Genomic DNA, 19,627 nt, shown 5'->3' with positions numbered 1-19,627 from the left:
CCAAAAGGTTTCTGCTCAACTGGTCTGCCAGGGAGTTGAGAGAGCCTGAAAGGTATTGTGCTATCATTTGTAGTTGCATGGAAGAGGCTGTGAGCCAAAGGGTCATGGCCAGCCTGCATAGAGGGTAGGAGTGAGTCCCTCCCTGCTTTTTGATGTACCACATCACAGCGGTGTTGTCTGTCTTGATCAGGAGAACTCCTGGAGAGAGAAGGGGTTTGAAAGCTATCAAGGTGTGCTGCACAGCCATCATCTCTTTTTGACTGATGTGTAGGGGGATTTGCTGTGGGATCCATTGGCCCTGTATGCACCTGCCATCCAGGTGTGCACCCCAAGCATAGTCTGTTGCATCTGTAGTGAGGGTTGGGCGACGGGGTGCAGGGAGAAGAGCAGTCCCTTGTTGTGGGAGCATGCTGTTGCCCACCAACGGAATTCCTGTCTGAGGCAAGGAATTATAGGTCAAAGACTTTCCAGGTCTTGAGAGTGTTGACACCAAAGGCTCTTTAGGTATCAGTGAAGTTTCCTCATATGCAGTCTGGCATATGGAATGAGGAAAATGCAAGATGCCATGAACCCCAAAGCTTGCAGGATTTTCCTTGCAGAAAGCTGGAGCCTGGTGGCCAGTTGAGAGAAGTAGGCTGACAGGAAAATGTGTTTCTCTGGTGTAAGGTATGCCACCTGGGTTGCTGTGTCCAGACTTGCTCTCAGGAAGATAATCCTTTGGGTGGGCACCTGTTTTAATTTTTTTTTCATTGATTGTGTACCCTAGGGAGGTTAGTAGGCTCTTTATAAAGGCCAGGTGTTCGAGCAGCTTTTTTTGGCTGTCTGCCTGAATAAGGTAGTCATCTAAGAAGGGGTAAATTTGAGTTTGAATATTTCTTTGTCTGCAAAAGGCAATGGCCTGAGCCAGGCATTTTGTGAAAACTCTGGGAGCAGTAGATAAGCCAAAGGGGTGTGCAGAGAACTGAAAGTGTTGCGATCCTGCCCTGAAGTGGAGATATTTTCTGCATGATCCCCTGATAGGAATGTGGAGGTAGGCCTCTTTTAGATCCAGGGTGGCTAGCCAAGCATCCTTAGAGCATGGGTAGCAGCTGCTGGAGAATGAGAAATTTGAAATTTTGGGATCACCAGGAAGATGTTTAGAATGGATAGATCAAGGATGTGGGCCAGGTGCCCTCTTTTCTGGGCACCAGAAAAAGTCTGGAGTAGAAGCCTTGGCCTATCTGTTCTGCAGGAATGTGCTCTACTGTCCTCAAAGAGAGCAGGGAATGGATTTGCTTTTGAGCTGCTGCCCACTGATTTGGTGGTAGATCTGGGAACTCTTTTGGGGTTGGAAGGATGTAGAAGGAGAATTTGTATCCCTGAGACACAATGTTCAAAACCCATTGGTCCTTGGTAATGGTGGCCCAGGTGCTTGCGTGAAAGGAGAGTTTTCCTAGGTGTAAGTGAAGGAGGGCAGAGGGGAGGTCGGGAGGAAGTGAGTCATTGTGAGTTCCTACCATAAAGGGTGGCTTAGAGCTCCCTCTCTTTGAAGTGGAGGTAGTCCACTACTTAAATCTCTGCATTCCCTGGGGCTGCTGTCTGGAGGGGGGGGGGGTGGCTGTGTCCACGGGGCCTAGGCTGGGCCTGTTTCCTTAGAGCAGGAAAGGACCAGTGCTTGGAGGGAAAATGCCTGCTGAACCTAGGGGGCTGGACCTTTAAGAAATCTTTAACTGTTTGCATAGATTTTGCTTTTTCTTCCATCTTTTTTAAGACCAAGGGCTACCCTGGCAGGGATAACCCAAATGTGATGACTGTAACAGTGAAACAGGAACAAAATCAGGGCTCAGTAGTTTGATGACAGCAGCTGCAGAATGGGTATTAGTAAACAGTGAATGTGCTAAATATATATAATGTTGTCAACATGGCATTTCAGGACTCGCTTCCAGACAGATACTTTGATGAGTAAGCAGTAATAAATTTCATATTTGAAAAGGAATGTAGTACTGGTGCAGTGATACAAAATGAATGGATTAGTGTATAGAAAGAGCCAGGCATACTCACTAAGAGGACTAAAAGAGAGAGGAGTTGTATCTTCATGTTAAGAATTCCAGGGTATTGTACTCTTGAGAGGTGCATAATATATGTCTAAGGGACAGAACAGAGCATATGGATTTGGGTGTTTTTGTAACTTTCTGATTCAGGCATGCATTATACTGTAAAACGACAACAATTAAAGCAAAAGGGAATGTTTGGATATTTTATATTTAGTGCTCCGTTTATTCATCTTCATCCTACTTGCCATTATGTAAATTTCTTGCTAAAGCATTTCCGGAATACTAGATAACATCTGAAAATATTAAAAAAGAAAACTGAAATATGAGTGACAGTAAGGAGCTAGAAAACAAATATGATGGATGTAATAAAACAAAAAGAAATATGTAGGTATCTGGGTAAAAGGAAGACAAAATACAGACAAGCAAAAAATAAAGACATTTAGAGGACAGACTTTATTTGGTAAGCACAAGTGGGTAGTCTGAGGCAAATAAAGAACAAGAGATAAATAAAAGAGAATAAGTTACGCCTGATGCTGAAGACCATTTTTTTTCACAAATACTTGTAGAAAAAATAGTTGAGAGACAGAAATATTTGATTTTGCAAGCAACATCACAAAACATTTCTGAAGTGTATGATATATCAGTGGTAAAGGTAAATAGCTGTGATTAAATAATCCACCCTAGATTTCTGTTTTCAGTATGGTCCAGGTCATTCTCCCACTGAGTTTTGCATGCTTTGGTTAAACCAACTGCTTTCCATTTAATTGTTACTATAAATTTTGAAGTGCTTGCTTTCTTTGAATAGCATACATTTAATAACGTATTTGGTGCCTCTGAATTTGTATATGTTTGATTACTGCAGTTTAAAGTTTAAATGTTTGTAAAGATTTCCCATCATGCAGGCTTTGGTATCGGAAGTGTTTTTTTTTGTTTGCTTATAAACCAGTATGCAATTCATAAGTATGATTACAATAGCACAGCTGGGATTGGCCAGTGGCCAAGATCCAGTAAATCTGAAGAGCAGTATTAATAATTGCTAACTTTCTAGAGGATTCATAGGTAGGTTCATAGGTAGGTACTAGGCTATTAGCCCTAGGGCCTATATAAGCCTAGTCAAAAAGGTACCCTGACTTTCGCCACCCAAGAAAATTATTTTCCTGTGCCTCTGTCGAGCAGAGCCACAGAAGTGATCCCTGGGGTGAATTTCCTATTTCTCATCCAATCATCAAGATTTTTCTTGAAGAGTGCTAATGAGGAGCTTTGTTTGACATAGATAGGTAGTCTGTTCCAGAGTATGGGAAGTCTCTGGGACAGGAATCTATCCCTCCAGCATGTTCTGTTTATTGTGGTGGCAAGGTTTAGGTCCCTAGAGCGTGTAGATCGGAGGGATTTGGATTTCTTTAAGTGGAGCATGTCCAACAGCTCTGGGTTTGACATAGCTTTGTATGTTAGGCAGAGATCACCTCCGTGTAGGTGATATGTGACAGAGTAAAGCTGGAGGTTTTTGAGACGGTCTGCGTAGGGCATCTGATTGAGGCCAGTAATTCTCTTTGTGAGGTATTTCTGTGGCCTTTCCAGTTGTTGTAGATGTCTTGTGAGGTACATACCAAAAGGGGCGCTGTACTCTATAATGGGTCTAATGAGTGATGAGTAGAGGGGAACAATGACCTCTTTTTTTCTGGATGAGAAGCCTTTTGTGATGAGGTGAGCGACGTAGAAGGATTTCCTGACCACTGTGGCGATGTGATTATCAAAGGAGAGACTACTGTCTACCTGTGTCCCAAGGTCTCTTATCACACTTTTGGCATTAATTAGACTACCACTTATGTAGTAGTTCATGGGTACAGAGTTTTTACCAAAGGGGATGACAATACACTTTTTGGCATTGAGCTTCAGGCCGTGGCTTTGACTCCAGGCATCAGTCTCAGTGAGGCCCTTTTGTAGTATGTCCACATCGTTAGGAGTTTCGATTATGGCTCCTAGTTTGCAGTCATCTGTAAACTTTGTTAGCCAAAGACCTTCTGTGTTAGCCTGTACTTCAGAGAAGTAGATACCAAACAGGAGAGGACCCAGGACTGAACCCTGTGGTACTCCACTTGTCACTGGTCTGAAGTTGGATGAGGAGTCTGCTACTTTCACAGTGTGGGTTCTGTCCATGAGCCAGTTGGCAACCCATCTTGTGACATAGGAATTTATACCTAGTTTAGTGAGCTTATCTATAACTCCAGAGTGGGGGATGGTGTCAAAAGCCTTGGCAAGATCTAGATAAGCTGTGTGAACCAACTTACCCTCATCTATGGCTTTGGTGACTGCTTCAAAGAAGTCAGTCAGGTTTAGAGGCAATACCTGCCTTTTACAAACCGGAACTGGGTAGGGTCCAGAGTTTGGAGATTACCAATGTCTTTATTTATGAGTTCCATGATGATACATTCCATGGCCTTGCAGACCAGGCTCGTCAGGCTAATGGGGCGGTAGTTCGTTGTGGCTCCCCCGTTGTGGAGTGGGATAACCGTCATGGTGCGCCATCCAGTGGGCACAAAGCCTGAGGTGAGGCTATGCCTGAACATGGTATTAGGTAGGGTGCCAGTTCATTCTATAGTTCGTGTAGAACGCAGCCTGGGATATTGTCAGGTCCCATTGATGCTCTGTTCTTGGCTTTGAAGAGTGTGTTTTTTACCTGCACAACTGTGATTATAGGAACTTTGCATTCTTCCGGTATAGAGATGGGCCCTCTAGGGGGTGAGAGCTAGCACTGAACCTACCTGTCAGGATGTTGGCAATATCAGTTGGTTCTGTATATTTAGTGCCATTGTGCTGTAACTCAGAGCAGATCTGAGTGTTGCCATTGAGATTCTTGACACAGCTATAGAATGCTTTGTGGTTGTCTTTAGAATCAGTGGAAAGTTTGTTTTTTGTAACTAGCTTGGGAGGATTTTATGAGGGATCTCAGCTTCTTACTGAGGTTGACCAGGGAGTTCCTCCAGTCATGGGATTTTACTCTTTTTTTACAACAGTTTCTTTCTTCTGTTGTAGAGTTTGTTTATGGCAGAGGACCACCAGATTGGATTCCTTTTTTTGGAGGATAGCATCTTGGTTCCATTAGGGATATAATGATCCATACACACGTGTAAGTGCTTATAAAGTGCATTTGTGTAGGATTCAGCAGTCGTACCTCTATTGTCCATCTGCATGGGTGTCATGATGTGTGCCACTTCTGTCTTAAGAAGTGTGAAGTTGGCTTTGGAGAAGTTTTTTACGGTGGTTTCCCTAATTTGGGGCGGGGGTGGGATGTGGATGTCTAGGGTGATTAGCTTGTGGTTGGATCTGACCAATGAGGAATTGACCTCTGGTGTGGAACACTGGTTGCCCATGTTGGTAATGACCAGGTCTAGGATATTGCTGCCCCTGGTGGGGGTGTGAATAAGTTGATCCAAGGTGTTGGAATTTATGAATTCCAGAAAACATTGAGCAAAAGAGTTGGTACATGAGTAGTTTTCCCAGTTAATGGTGGGGTAGTTGAAATCGCCCATTATTAGGGTGTTGGGTTGTACCCTAATACTTTCCAGTGTATCAAGAAATGAGGAGTGGGAATCCTGGGGCATAGTGGGGGGTCTGGAGCAAGCTACAATTTGGATTGCGGTCTTGCCCAGAGTTAGTTGCACTTGGATAATCTCGGATGCATTATGCAGTGCAACTAGCCTGGAGGTGTGGATATCCTTAATGAATATGGACACGCCTCCACCTTTAGTGCTTCATTCCAGGTTAGGTGGCTGAAAGGTGTGGTATGAATTATAGCCTGGTAATGCAGGGGTGCTCTCTGGAGCTTTGAACCAGGTCTCTGTCACTACACAGATGTCAATGTTCTCCATTTTAGGGAGTGCCTAGAGTGAGTGCATTTTGAGGTTTAGACTTCCAGCATTGTGTAGTATTACCCTCAGATTTTGCTAGCTTGTACCTGTTACGGTGGTGAATTTGTCATTTGAACCTTACCTAAAAAAGTCACTATAGGGTGGCAAGAGCCTTAGCCAGTATCCGGAATCCCAAGGGTGACAGGTGCAGGTCATCTCTGGCAAAGCATTGTGGTCTGTCGATCATGTCGTCCCAGGCAGACAAATACTGGATCCCCTTAGAATGACACCAGAAGCTTAGCCAATTGTTGAAGTCAATCATTTTGTCCTTGTACTGTGGTATCATTCTGGGTGATGGCAGATGATGATTTATAACTGTGAATATTTAGCATATTGATTTAAATTCTCTAATTTTGTATACTCTGATCAGTTTGTTTGTGTCTTTTCGGCTTTTCCCAGTTAGGGGTCGCCACAGCGGAACTCCAGTCCGCTAATGATTGGCAGTTGATTTTTACGTACCGGCTTGCCAGGCCTGATGCACAACCTTCAATGAAGGTATGCCCATTCACGCATGTCTCCACGCAGAAGACGCTCTAGCTGAGAATCAAACCGGACAGCATTTTACTGTGAGGCGACAATGCTACCGCAGCACCACCACCACATACTCTGATCTGATCAGTCTTCTCCATAAAAAATCATGACTACTGCAGTGTCTATTTGTGCACCAACAAATATTCGTAGCTTCATATATTCATAGACTGTTACTACGCAAATGACCCAAGGGGTCTTTCTAAGCCTAGACAAGTGTTCCCAAAAGAATAATGATATCCTGCATCCAAACAGAACATTGAGAGGCAGGCATTTATAAGGTACCTCTGTCCATAAGTGACATGAATGCCAGGCCTGGTGAAAAATATACTGTTCCCCATCCACTGGTCTAGGTTGTTCTTCAACTGGGTAACAGACCATCTCAGTTTCATATGGATGGAAAGCCTGTTCCATAGGAGGGTCAGTCTCTGGAACACATATGTTTTTTTAAGTCACAGACAAAATTCAAGTCCCTAGACCCTGTATTTCTGGTACTCTTTAACTTATGAAAATGTAGGAGATTCATAAGTGTGTAGTTTGTGGATGCCTTTTAAGCCAGGTAAACTACACCTCTCAGGAATCTATAGGAGACTGAGTAGAGGGGAAAGGGCTTTAAGGTGCTCTGCATAAGGCAGGTTTGTTATGTCTTGTATTCTTTTCATAAAAACCTTTGAGGTCATTCTAGTTGCTACATATGCCTGGTCAGGTACATACCAAAGGGAAATTGTACCCTATGATTCTCTAATAAGGGTAGAGTACAGTGGGATAATGCTCTCCTTGGACCTAGATGCCATGCCCTTACTTATACGTTGCACAACATAAAAGGATTTCCTCACCACTGTGTCCATGTGGTGGTGAAGGTAAAGCTACTGTCTACGTGCTTACCAAGAGCCTTGACCTCTTGGTCGACTCTTAGGAGTGTATTATCAGTATGGTAATTAGCCAGGATGGTTGATTTCCCAAAGGGTACAATTATGCATTTCTTAGCACTGAGTTTGAGACCATGGCTTTGACATTATTTGTTAGTCAGAGATAGACCTTGACCTTCTTGAAGAATGCTAGTGTCTGCAGGGGAGTCGATGATAACCTCATGCTTGCAATCATCTGCAAACTTAGTCAGCCATAAACCTTCAAAATTTGCTTTCATATCAGAGAAATAGATGCCAAAAAATAGCTTGACCAGTACCAAGCCCTGGGGACTCTGCTACTGACTGGCCTCCTGTTGGAGGTGGCCTCACCTATTTTGACCAATCAGTGAGCCAGTTAGCCATCCAACAGGTGATAAAAGGGTTTATATCTAAATTAGTGAGCTTGTCTATAATGCCTGAGTGGGGTACTGTATCAAAAGCCTTTGCCAGGTCGAGGTAAGCTGTGTGCACAGATTTGCCTTCATCCACTGCTTTGTTCACCCTCTCAAAAAAGTTACGTCATGTGTAGTTTTCTCACTTTTCTCCATTTTTCTGTGACCATGGAGTTGGTGCATATAAATTCAAAGGCACTGTGTGTGTGTTGGGGGGCGGGTGAGAGAGTACAAACCACATATAAAAATCATCAATAAAAGATAACAGGAAGACTCATTGCACTGTTTTCACAACTGATCCGTAGCTAAATTTTAACTAGATATGCTATAGGGAATCTCATAAAATATGCACATGCAAATCTGTTGGCAACTTTGAAAAGTAATATTACTAGACAAAAGTCCCTAGGTAACAGCTGAACTGCAAGAGTCATATAAGCCTTCTTTGGTTAACAACAGTTAAATATGAAAAACTGCACCTGATAAACTGTCATGGGATTTATTTCACATTTGATTTTATTTTCTACATGCCTCCTGATTCACCAAAATGTATTGTCAGATAATAAAGTAAATGAACCCAATAGTAGTTTTTTGAATGTAAAGTATTATCGACTGATTAAGAAAAAAATGTGAATTTGTTCTGTATGCATTGCAGACATGGTTAAACTCGTCACTTTTGACTATATTGTTTGAAAAACAAACACTGATGGAAAATTCCAAAGTAATCTGTAACAGAGAGGCTGTCAACCTTTTTATAATACTATGGTAAATGTCTGAATAGTTATCAGCTGGCATTCTGCCAATATCCTGTTAGTCAAAGGTAGTATTTTCAGTGTCTAAATGCTGAGTAAAACTATGACTTACTAGAGCTCCCCACAGTAGAACAGCATCTGTTCTTCTATTCTAAAATTGCATGGTTCTTTTGCAGACACGTTGAAATACTTGTCTCTTTGTGTTATGCAGATTACAATCTCATTAGTGATTTATAATACGTGACCATTCTTCTTGGAACAGATTAATGAATGACATTTCACTCTTTATTTTGCTCATGTAAACAATTGCTTCTTCTATCTATAGACATTATATAGCATGTTTACAAACTCTTTTCTGCTCAACTTCTGCCTTTACATTTAGAAGCTGAACAGTAAAGAACATATTAGAAATAAGTGAACATTTACATGTGTATGTAAATGAAATATTGCTTTATTCTGATGTTTGCCTGTTTTGTATGAAAATTAAATATATTTTCTTACCAATAACACTGACAGATATTTGTTCACTCCCGGGCACTATATTTGATGGGAAAGTGTAATTCAGAGTTTTGGTCTGACTGGATGAAGATGAAATGCTCACTAGGGTACTCATAGAAAATAATTTTGGAATTCCCTTAGCCTAGTAAGATAAAAAAAACATCAGTTAATTCAAATTCATCTTGGCCGTAATTTAGCATGCAAAGTGTCATAAATGTAAATCATTATGTTTTTATTTTCTATAATGAACTGAGGCTGATTAAATATAAAACAGTGGCTGGGCAAATGCAGTTTCACAAAGACCTCCTTCTCTTGCTCTCCTTTTGGCTTTTCTCTGTAGGGGTCGCCACAACAGATCACCTGTTTCCATTTCTTCCTGTCCTCTGCATTTTACTCTGTCACACTAACCATCTGCATGTCCTCTCTCACCACATCCATAAACCTCATCTTAGGCCTTCCTCTTTTCCTCTTACCTGGCAGCTTCATCCTTAGCATCCTTTTCCCAATATACCCAGCATCCCTCCTCAGCACATGTCCAAACCAACGCAATCTCACCTCTCTGGCTTTGTCTCCAAACTATCCAACCCGGGCTGACCCTCTAATATACTTATTCCTAATCCTGTCTACCTTCATCACACCCAGTGCAAATCTTAACATCCTTAACTCTGCCACATCCAGCTCTGACTCCTGTCATTTTGTCAATGCCACTGTCTCCAACCCATATAACATAGCTTGTCTCACTACCATTTTGTAGACCTTCCCTTTCACTCTTACTGGTACTCGTCTGTCACAAGTCACTCCTGACACTCTTCTCCACCCACTCCACCCTGCATGTACTCTCTTCTTCACCTCTCTTCCACACTCGTCATTACTCTGAACTGTTGATCCCAAGTATTTAAACTCATCCACCTTCGCCAACTCTACTCCCTGCATCCTCACCATTCCTCTATCCTCCCTTTCATTCACACACACATATATTCCATTGTACTTTTATTCCTGCATGAAACCAGAAAGAGTGGTAAGTAATAACAAATTAGCAAATGCAGGGACAGTTTTTTTAGTATAGACTGCACAACATATAAAAAATAGAGGAAGCATGAAACATGTATTGTTTTGTATCCATAGCATTTTACTTTGCTTTTCAACTATCTTGCATCTACTGCCATTTTTTTAAAAAAAGCTGTTATAGTTAGAAAAAAATGCATGCCTTTATAACATATTGTACCATGAGAGACAGCCAGAGGGTGGTAAATCTCTGATTTTTATGTCACTCTCATCGGGGTTGGAACTAGATCATAACTGTTACTTGCCAATGTGACAATATCCCATGAAGAATAGCCAAGGATGTTTCCTCTTACCATAGCCTGAACTCACATGCTGTATTTCCTCTTTTTTGTTATAAATTTAGTATGGGAGAGCCTCTTTCTATACACCTGACATGGCCTTTAACTTGTAAATGTATATATTAAACGAGACAGGATGATAGATTTTCTAACATTTCTGAAAGCAAGTATAGCACATTTCATTTAAGCAATTTTTTTCTAAACTTCAGTCTGACCAAACAAACTGTCTAATAATAAATAAGTGAATAAATAAATAAATGCTTAACAAACTGTTCTTCTTACCCACTGGGTCCATCATACATGAAAAGGGTCCATAGACAAGTGTTATTAGGGTAACAAATATAAAATAAAACAACAAAAGAAATGGCAACCATTTGAAATGTTGGGACCCACTAAAGCGAGTCCTGAAATATGGAGATGGAATGGCCAAAAGAACAAGCTTACATATATTAACTCCAAGATGCCATTTCTTAGAATATTCCCTCTTTTCTTAAGTATGGCAATCTCAGAGTTGGTATATATAAGTTTAGGGGTGGGGAGCTTGCCCTCCTATATGGGGGTGGTGTGGGGGTGGGGCTTGACCTTGCTGCAAAAAAGAATTTTAAGAAAAAGAGCAATTTTTGAGATGAGCTTTCGTCTTTTGTTTTTTCAGCTTGTCAGCAGCCGGTATTTCAAATTTGTTTCATTTGGCTCCCTACTGAAATGTAGGCACTCGAAATGCAGAGTGCCGACATTTTAATAGAGAGCTAAATAAAACAAACTTTATGCAACAAGCTGGATCTTCCTTTGCAAAGAATGAAGCAAGTGGTACAAAATCAAAGAAGAACATTAGATTATTCATGCAGAGCTAATCGGAGGAGGGGAACTGAGCAAAACTCTGATCTGTGATATATAACATTAAGTATCCTGGGGGGGGTTGCTTATTTTTAATAGTTATTGCTTATTCTAAGATATTTATAGCACTTTTATTTCTGCTGCATACTTTTTACTGTATTTTATAGCTATAAACTAATCTGCACAGTTGTATTAAAATTGTCTGCCTCACAGGGCCTGATAAATAAGGTTTTTACTGTCACACTGTAAATGTTTTCTAGCTAGTTTCACTGTGTGTAAGTATTAACTGGAAATTTTCTCCATTTGTTAAGCATCTGTTTGTTTGTTTGTTTGTTCTGATTTCCTGCCAAGGAGTGTATCATATAACTGATTTAGTTTCCCAATCTCCCTTCCTATTGGTGTCTTGTTCTTATACTTGGTGGCTTTGCAGTTGCCCACCCCTACTGTAAATTTGATCTGGGACACTTCCCCCAGTCTAGTGTCATTAGGTCATTCTACCTAATACAGAGAGAACATTTGAGAAGGCCAACCCACTTAGTTTCTTAACCTTGAATTATCTTCTGCTCCTCCTTTCTCCCTCTCCACTTTACTAAAAAAAAAGAAAATTAAGCTTGTTTCCTGCCTTTCCTGTAACTAGTCTAGTCCAGATACAGACTTGCTGTATACAGGACTGTTTGTAAGCTTCTGAGCCCCCCAAGCCTTTCTGTAATGGAGGGAAGCCTTCTGGCTTATCAGTGGGAGTTGTAAGCACTATGTGACCTATCTACCACAAGAGGAAGTGGTTTCTGGCCTAGAAATTGTAGATTATTGGCTGTTTGGGCAGTTTTTCCATCTCTTTCAATGTTCTGGTTTAAAAGCCCATGTTTGTGCTTTTCCTGCCTTTCCTGTAACTAGTCTAGTCCAGATACATATTTGCTCTATCCAGGACTATATGTAAGCTTCTGGGTCCCTCAAGCCTTTCTGTGTTGGAGGGAAGCCTATTAGCGTATCAGTGGGAGTGGTAAGCACTAGGTAGCCTATTTTCCACAAGAAGACTGGTTTCTGTCCCAGAAATTGTAGTTTATTGGCTGTTTGGGCAGTTTTTTCATCTCTTTCAACTTTCTGGTTTAAAAGCCCACATTTACGCTTGTTTCCCACCTTTCCTGTCACTAGTCTAGTCCAGATACAGATGTCCTGTATCCAGGACTGCTTGTAAGCTTCTGAGCAGTACTAAAGTATGCTCTTCAATTTTTCCCTTAGATCTGCTAGTTCTCTCGTTTCTTGCACATTTACTAGCTATTAGTCTAACACTTTACCAGACTTCTTTTAGCAATTATTGTAGCACACAAAAGTGCTACCAGCACTTAATGTTCTACAAGGAAACAGCTCCAGTACTTATTATTAATGCCCACCCCCTCCGGGCATGTCTAAAGGTCAGTTCTCTGTATTTGCTCCTATTAACCTGGTGAACCTGGGCATCCTGAGGCAATGTAGCAACTGCCTCATGTACACTGACAACCCTCTCCTCTTATCTCGCAATACTCAGACTTGTGAGAGATGCACTTATATATCCAAATTAGAAGCCATGCACTCTCCATCTAAGACCAGAATAGCTGGTCAAGAGGAGAAGGTCAACCCTTGCACCACACCAAATGGAATACATAGCCCTCCAGAACACACACTCAGACTTGTGAAAGATGCACTAATACATCCAAATTAGAAGCCATGCACTCTCCAGCCAAGACGGGAACAGCTGGTCAAGAGGAGAAGGTCAACACTTGCACCACACCACATGGAACACAAAGCCCTGCAGAACACACACCAGCACTGCCTTCACACAAAAACACAAACCACACACCCACCTTCGCAGAGGCTCTCAATAAAAATCTACCCAAACAGTAGAGACTTCCAAGGCAGAAACACACTCGACTGCCACAACACAACACTAATCACGAGACACATAGCTCTCCTAAACAGTGTGTCACTCAAACAAAGCCCCTAAGGCAAAACAGCATGCCCAACACACTAGTCATAGGTGACTCGATAGTGAGACACACTGATGTCCCACTCACTAGGTTAAATAAGGAAAAAGTAACAGTCAGCTGCCTGTCAGGTGCCAGGATCCACCACATAACTCACGCACTCAGGTCCCTCAACAACAGGTAGAAAAATGACTCTGTCATTATACATGTGGGTGTGAATGGCCTGAGACATACCTCCCTATACTTACATGAAAAGAGACATGGAAGAGCTCTCGGATTATGTAGCCCAGGCAGGTATGACCCTAGCCCAGAGCAGCATCCTACCATCATCCAGAATGATACCAAAGTACAAGTAGAAAATGACTGACTTCAACAATTGGCTAAGTTTCTGGTGTCATACTAAGGGGATCCAGTAACTTTCTGCCTGGGATGACATTATTGACAGTCCTCGATGCTTTGCCAGAGAAGACCTGCATCTGTTACTCCTGGGCTTCCAGATACTGGCCAAGGCCTTTGCCACCCCTATAGTGCCTTTTTTAGGCAGTGTTCCAAAGATGAAATTATCTATTGTAACAGCCACAAACAAATGCAATCTGAGGGTCATGCTGCTCAATGCTAAAAGTCTAAATCTCAAAATGCACTCACTTGAGACCTGGTTCAAGGCAGCAGAAAGCACCCCTGCACTACCAGGCTATAACTCATTCCACACCTTTCGGCCCCAGAACTTGGAACAAAGCTCCAAAGGTGCTGGCGTTTCCATATTCATAAAGGATGCGTACACCTCCAGACTGGTAGCCCAACATAACGCATCTGAGATACTTCAGGTGCAGCTAACATTGGGTAAGACAGCGATTTAGGTTGTAGCCTGCTATAGGTCCCCAACCATGTCCAAGACTCACACTCCACATTCCTAATCACCCTGGAGAATATTAGGGTCCAACCTAACACTTTCATACGGGGTGACTTCGATCACCCCTCCTTTAACTGGGAAAACTACTCATGTACCAATACACTTGCCCAACGCTTCCTGGAATTCATTAATACCAATGCCCTGAACCAGCTCATTCTTACCCCCACTAGAGGTAGCAACATCCTTGACCTCATCATTACTAACATTGCCGATCGTTGCTCTACACCAGTAGTCAGTTCCTCCCAGGTTAGATCCAACCATAAACTAATCACCTTGGAAATCCACATCCCTCCCATCCCCTGCACAAAGCTAACCACCATGAAAAACTTCTCCAAAGCTAACTTTGGGATCCTAAAAACAGAGGTGGCTAACATCATGGCACCAATGCAAATGGAGAATAGTTGCATGACCGCCGAATCATACACCAATGCACTGTATGAACACGTACACAAATGCATGGTTCTTGCCATACCCAATAGAACCAAGACGCTCTCCTCCAAAAAAAGGAAGCTAATCTGGTGGTCCCCTGCCTAAACAAACTCTACAACAGAAGGAGGAAACTGATGTAGAATGAGGTGAAGTTCCAAGACTGGAAAAACTCCTTTATCAGCCTCAACAAAAATTTGAGATCCCTCATCAAATTCTCTAAAGTTAGCTATGAAAACAGAATTGCAGCAGATAGTAAAGACAACCACAAGGTCTTATATAGTTATGTAAAGAATCTCTAAGGCAATACCCAGATTTGCTCTGAGCTACTGCACAATGGTACCTCCTATACTGAGCCAACAGATATTGCCAATATACTGGCTGACAGATTCAGTGCCAACTTTACCCCCCCCCCCCCCCGCCAATGGACCAGTCACAATACCAATAGATTGCCAGGCACCCATTATTGCTGCTGCACAGGTTAAAACAGCACTGTCCATGGCCAGGAATACAGCTTCTATGGGACCTGACCATATCCCTTACTGTGTTCTACATGAACTACAGAGTGAACTGGCACCTCACCTGTGTGCCCTGTTCAATCACAGCCTCACCTCAGGCTTTGTCCCTACCGAATGGTGCACTGTTACAGTCATCCCTCTTCACAAAGGAAGAGCGACTGCATACCCTGGGAGCTATCACCCCATTAGCCTGATGAGTTTGATATGCAAAGCTATGGAATGCATCATCATAGACCGAATAAACAAGGATATAGGGAATCTCCAAACCCTGGATCCACCACAGTTTGGTTTTGTGAAGGGTAAATCATGCCTGCTCTACTTGGTCAACTTCTTTGAGTCAGTCACCAGAGCTGTGGATGAAGGCAAGGGGGTTCATACAGCCTACATTGATCTGGCCAAGGCCTTCGATACCATTCCCCACTCAGGAATCATAAAAAAACTCACTAAGCTAGGTAGCAACCCCCATATCACTAGGTGGGCTGCAAACTGGCTCACAGGTAGAACCCACAGTGTGAAAGTAGCTGACTTCAAGTTAGACTGTCGACCAGTCACAAGTGGAGTCCCACTGGGCTTGGTCCTGGGTCCTCTCATGTTTGGTATCTACTTCTCTGAAGTCCAGGCCAACACGAAGGGACTCTGGCTGACAAAGATCACAGATAATTGCAAGTCAGGAGCTATTATTAAGTCCCCAAGTGATGTTGACATCCTAGAGAAAAACCTCACTGAGACCAACAACTGGTGTCAGAACCGTGGCCTTAAGTTCAAAGCCAAAAAAAGTGTTGTCATCCCCTTTGGGAAAAATCCAATTCCCATGAATTACCACATTGATGGTAGTTCACTGAACACAGAAGGAATTATAAGAGATCTGGGAACACAGGTTGACAGCAGTCTCTCTTTTGACCACCACATTGCCACTATGGTCAGAATGTCCTTCTATGTGGCACATCTTATTACTAACGGTTTTGCATCCAGGAAGAAAGAGGTCATTGTCTCCCTCTACTCTTTCCTCATTAGGCCAGTCATTGATTACAATACCTCATTTGGCATGTACCTCACTAGACACCTGCAACAACTGCAGAGGCTGCAAAAGTACCTCACAAAGAGGATCCTAGGCCTTAAACATTTGTCCTATATGGACAGACTCAAAAAATTCAACTATTCTCTGTCTCATATCGCCTACTTAGAGGCAATCTCTGCTTGACTTACAAAGCCATGTCTGACACAGCTCTGTTAGAAATGCCACATCTAAAGAAATCCCAATCCCTCCACACTACATGCTCCAGAGACCTTAACCTCAATACCACAATTAACAGAACATGCTGGAGGGACAGGTTCATAACCCAGAGACTGCCCATGTTATGGAACAGACTTCCCATACATGTCATCAAGAGAAATTTTGATGAGTGGATTGGAAACAGAAAATTCACCCCAGGGATAACTCCAGTGGCTCTACTCGACAGAGGCACTGGGAACTAAGGTTGGGTGGCACTATGCCAGGGTTATCCTATGGCTTGGCTTGCCAAGGCCCCAGGGCCATTAGCCTAGTACACTCCTATGAACCTATGAACAAGCACCACAGACGAGAACTTGATTTACCCATTCAAATAATTTTTTAAGCCTCCACCCCCCCCCCTCCATCACATGTGATTTTTGAAGCTGTCTGGTACCCAGAAAACCATACTATATAACCAACATACTAGTGGCAACAATTATTTAAAAAAATAGGACACAGATCTTACATCTCCCATTTTCTGAAGTAAAAGTAAATGACCATCTGTGACAGAATTTTGCAATACAGTTCATTAGAGTCTACAGATTTTACCCTGTCTCTTTGATAATGTGCTTATATTGTTCCATCATTTTGTCATTCCCTGATTTTTAAAAATGTTTCTTAGTAGTATCCCACATTCCTACTGGAAACAATTTTATGCCAATTAGATGTCCTGATTTTTAGCTGGATGTTCCTACTTTTCAAGGGCCTTTGTTCCAAATTTCAACTGCAAATCTGCAAGTTGAGAGGTATGTCCAGCCTGCAGTTTTGTCCCCATAACATTACTCTAGGGTTAAATTAAACTAAATGGATTGTAATCTGCTTATTCCCACATAGTTGCACCCCTAACCAGAGGAACCATCAGCAATCTATTTTTGTCTTGTTATCACATTTATTTCCACATATAGCAATACCATATGCCATAAATATGCCACATACTTAGCCCATGTGATGGGTACAACCTACGACATGAATGTTCTCAAAACTCCTGTAATAATTCATCCATTTGATTTGATTTCATTTCATTACTGCTGCCTAGATAGCATAGTCTAGATTCAGATCTGCGAAATCTAGCCTGTTGCTTTTACACTTGTGCAGTAAACTTGCCTTCTTACATTAAGAAATCTTCCCCCTGCACACTTGTGGCAGAAGAGTGTAGATCCAGCCTTGTCTGAGCTGGGTTTTGCTGGCAGATTAGGTTAAAACTGTTTAATTTCACCCGTATTTGAACCTTGTGTTTCAGCTGGTTTGTGCTCATTTAACCAGAGCTGCTCTATGTTTGACATATTTTGCCAGAGGTTCAGAGTGCTTCTGCTTTAATCCAAAGCATCCAAGCTTCAAATCAAGAAAATAAATATATTTTGTGATTCTAGTGCACTTTATAAACTGTATTTTGTCTGATTGTCTTTATTTCTGTTTTTTTTTTTTATTATTGTATTGCATTATTTTCTGCACTTGATTTTAACTGTACTCTTAGCCTAGATAGCAAAGTATAAATTCAGATCTGCTGAATCTAGCCTGTTATTGTTACATGTCAGCACTAAACCAGCTGTCTTACATTAAGAAAGGCTGCCCCTGTGCCAGTGTGGCAGAAGAGCATAGAAACAGCCTTGTCTGATCTACAGATTGCTGGAGGAAGGTCCATTGTGTGTTTTCCTATTGGTAGATTAGATTAAAACCTTTTAATTTCACCCATATTTTAGCCTCGTGTCTGTGCGTAGCTGCGCATCACTCACCAGTGGTTAGCAGTACCCTGTATAGACACAAATACTTTGAAAGACAATGTTTCCTAGAAATCTGTTAGTGGAACCCACCCAAGCTTCCCTGCTGCATTATGGACAACCCAGTTGCGCACTGAGAAGCGTTGCCAGTTTTTCACCCCAGCCTTCAACAGAACAAGCCCCTGTGTTAAGCCTAGAGCAAAATCTCATCAAACTAGCCCCCTCCCCAGTAGTAATTATGGTAAAAACCTGTTATAATGGATGGTCAGTTTCTCACCATTTCACCGGCAAGCCTGATTGACACAGACATCCTGAAGCAATGTAGTAATTGCCTCATGTATACTGACAGCCACTTACTTCTAAAACAAATAAATACAATATGTGAGAGATGTAATTACACTATGGATTTGGAATCAGTTCTCTAACATAACAACAAACCAGACATCAAACAGGTTGTCAGCACACACACATCACCTATCACACAAAACAAGGTCACAACACATAAACCCACATACATGGTGGTACTCAGTAGAAGCCTACCTACATATTGCACAATGAATAGAATCCACTACATATAATAACACACACACACACACACACACACACACACACACACACACACACACACATGCACACACACACACCAGTATTTCAGCAACTAAGCCCCTAAGGCAAAACACCTCAAAATCCAATGTCTGGTCACAGGTGACTCCACAGTGAGAGACACAGATGTACCCCGATTGTATAAAAAGTTTCAAACCTCTTGCTAACACAGCCAACAATGACTCCTATGCAGAGAAGTACACAAATGTTCTCTATAACCACTTAAACAACTGTATAGAATTGGTTATACCTGACCAGATCAAAACCAGGTCCTCCCAAAAAAAAAAAAAAAAAACAAGCCACTCTAGTGAACCTCAAGTATAAATAGGTTATATTGGTAAAAACAACGTAAAAAACTCCTGTTAAGAGATGAACGCTCCTGGTTTCAAAACAAGTGTTAATATATAAAGACAACAAACTGGAGCGAAATGACCTCAGTAAATTGATGTTTCCAAAGGCACATAAAAGAGTTATTCAACTCAATAAAAATAGCGTTCCAAAGGCACTGAAAGGTTATTCAACCCAGTAGAAACAAAAGTTCACACTTTTCCAGTCCAGTAACCACGCACAACGGCATATAATCCAAACAAAATATTTATTTGAGCTAGCAAACAGTAAGCGCTTTCACCATAGGGCTTTTTCAAACTTCAACAGTAGCATTTGAGATTAGGCAGCTTATATACATAAGGGAAGAAGTTCATTGTTACAATCAAATCAAGTTAATTGATTAATTAGTTAAAATCCATCTCATTTGAATCATTTAAAGGCAAACCAAACCTATCCTTATAAAGCATGTGTTGAAACTTGAATAAGGTAACATTTATACATACACAGAATTCTTGTAATACTACTTAATTCAGTAGCCCCTATAACTTTATAACTTCAATTCATTTCTAATCATAAATATCTTTAATGATAATACAATAAATAAATAAAGAAAGTATAAAGTATATATAATATAATATATAAAATACATATAAAAAATACATATGAAAATCACAGTTAAAAACACAATACTAAGATAT

At 41.5% G+C, this 19,627-nt stretch overlaps 1 protein-coding gene across 2 annotated transcripts in view; it reads right to left on the bottom strand.

Moving 5' to 3' along the window:
• Positions 1-19,627, bottom strand: part of LOC122795620 (CD109 antigen-like) — a 647,366-nt gene that overhangs the window by 277,827 nt on the left and 349,912 nt on the right. For both annotated transcript variants that reach the window (XM_044063888.1, XM_044063895.1), the window contains one exon: positions 9,020-9,158. In XM_044063888.1, coding sequence (XP_043919823.1) covers positions 9,020-9,158 — 139 coding nt within the window. The remainder of the gene's footprint in view (positions 1-9,019; positions 9,159-19,627) is intronic.

Source organism: Protopterus annectens, chromosome 1.part0, assembly GCF_019279795.1.
Source record: "Protopterus annectens isolate FY-2018-M chromosome 1.part0, PAN1.0, whole genome shotgun sequence".
NCBI classification, from domain to species: domain Eukaryota; kingdom Metazoa; phylum Chordata; order Ceratodontiformes; family Protopteridae; genus Protopterus; species Protopterus annectens.
The sequence above is the reverse complement of the archived record's forward strand: the minus strand, read 5'-3'. Positions and strand labels throughout refer to the sequence as shown.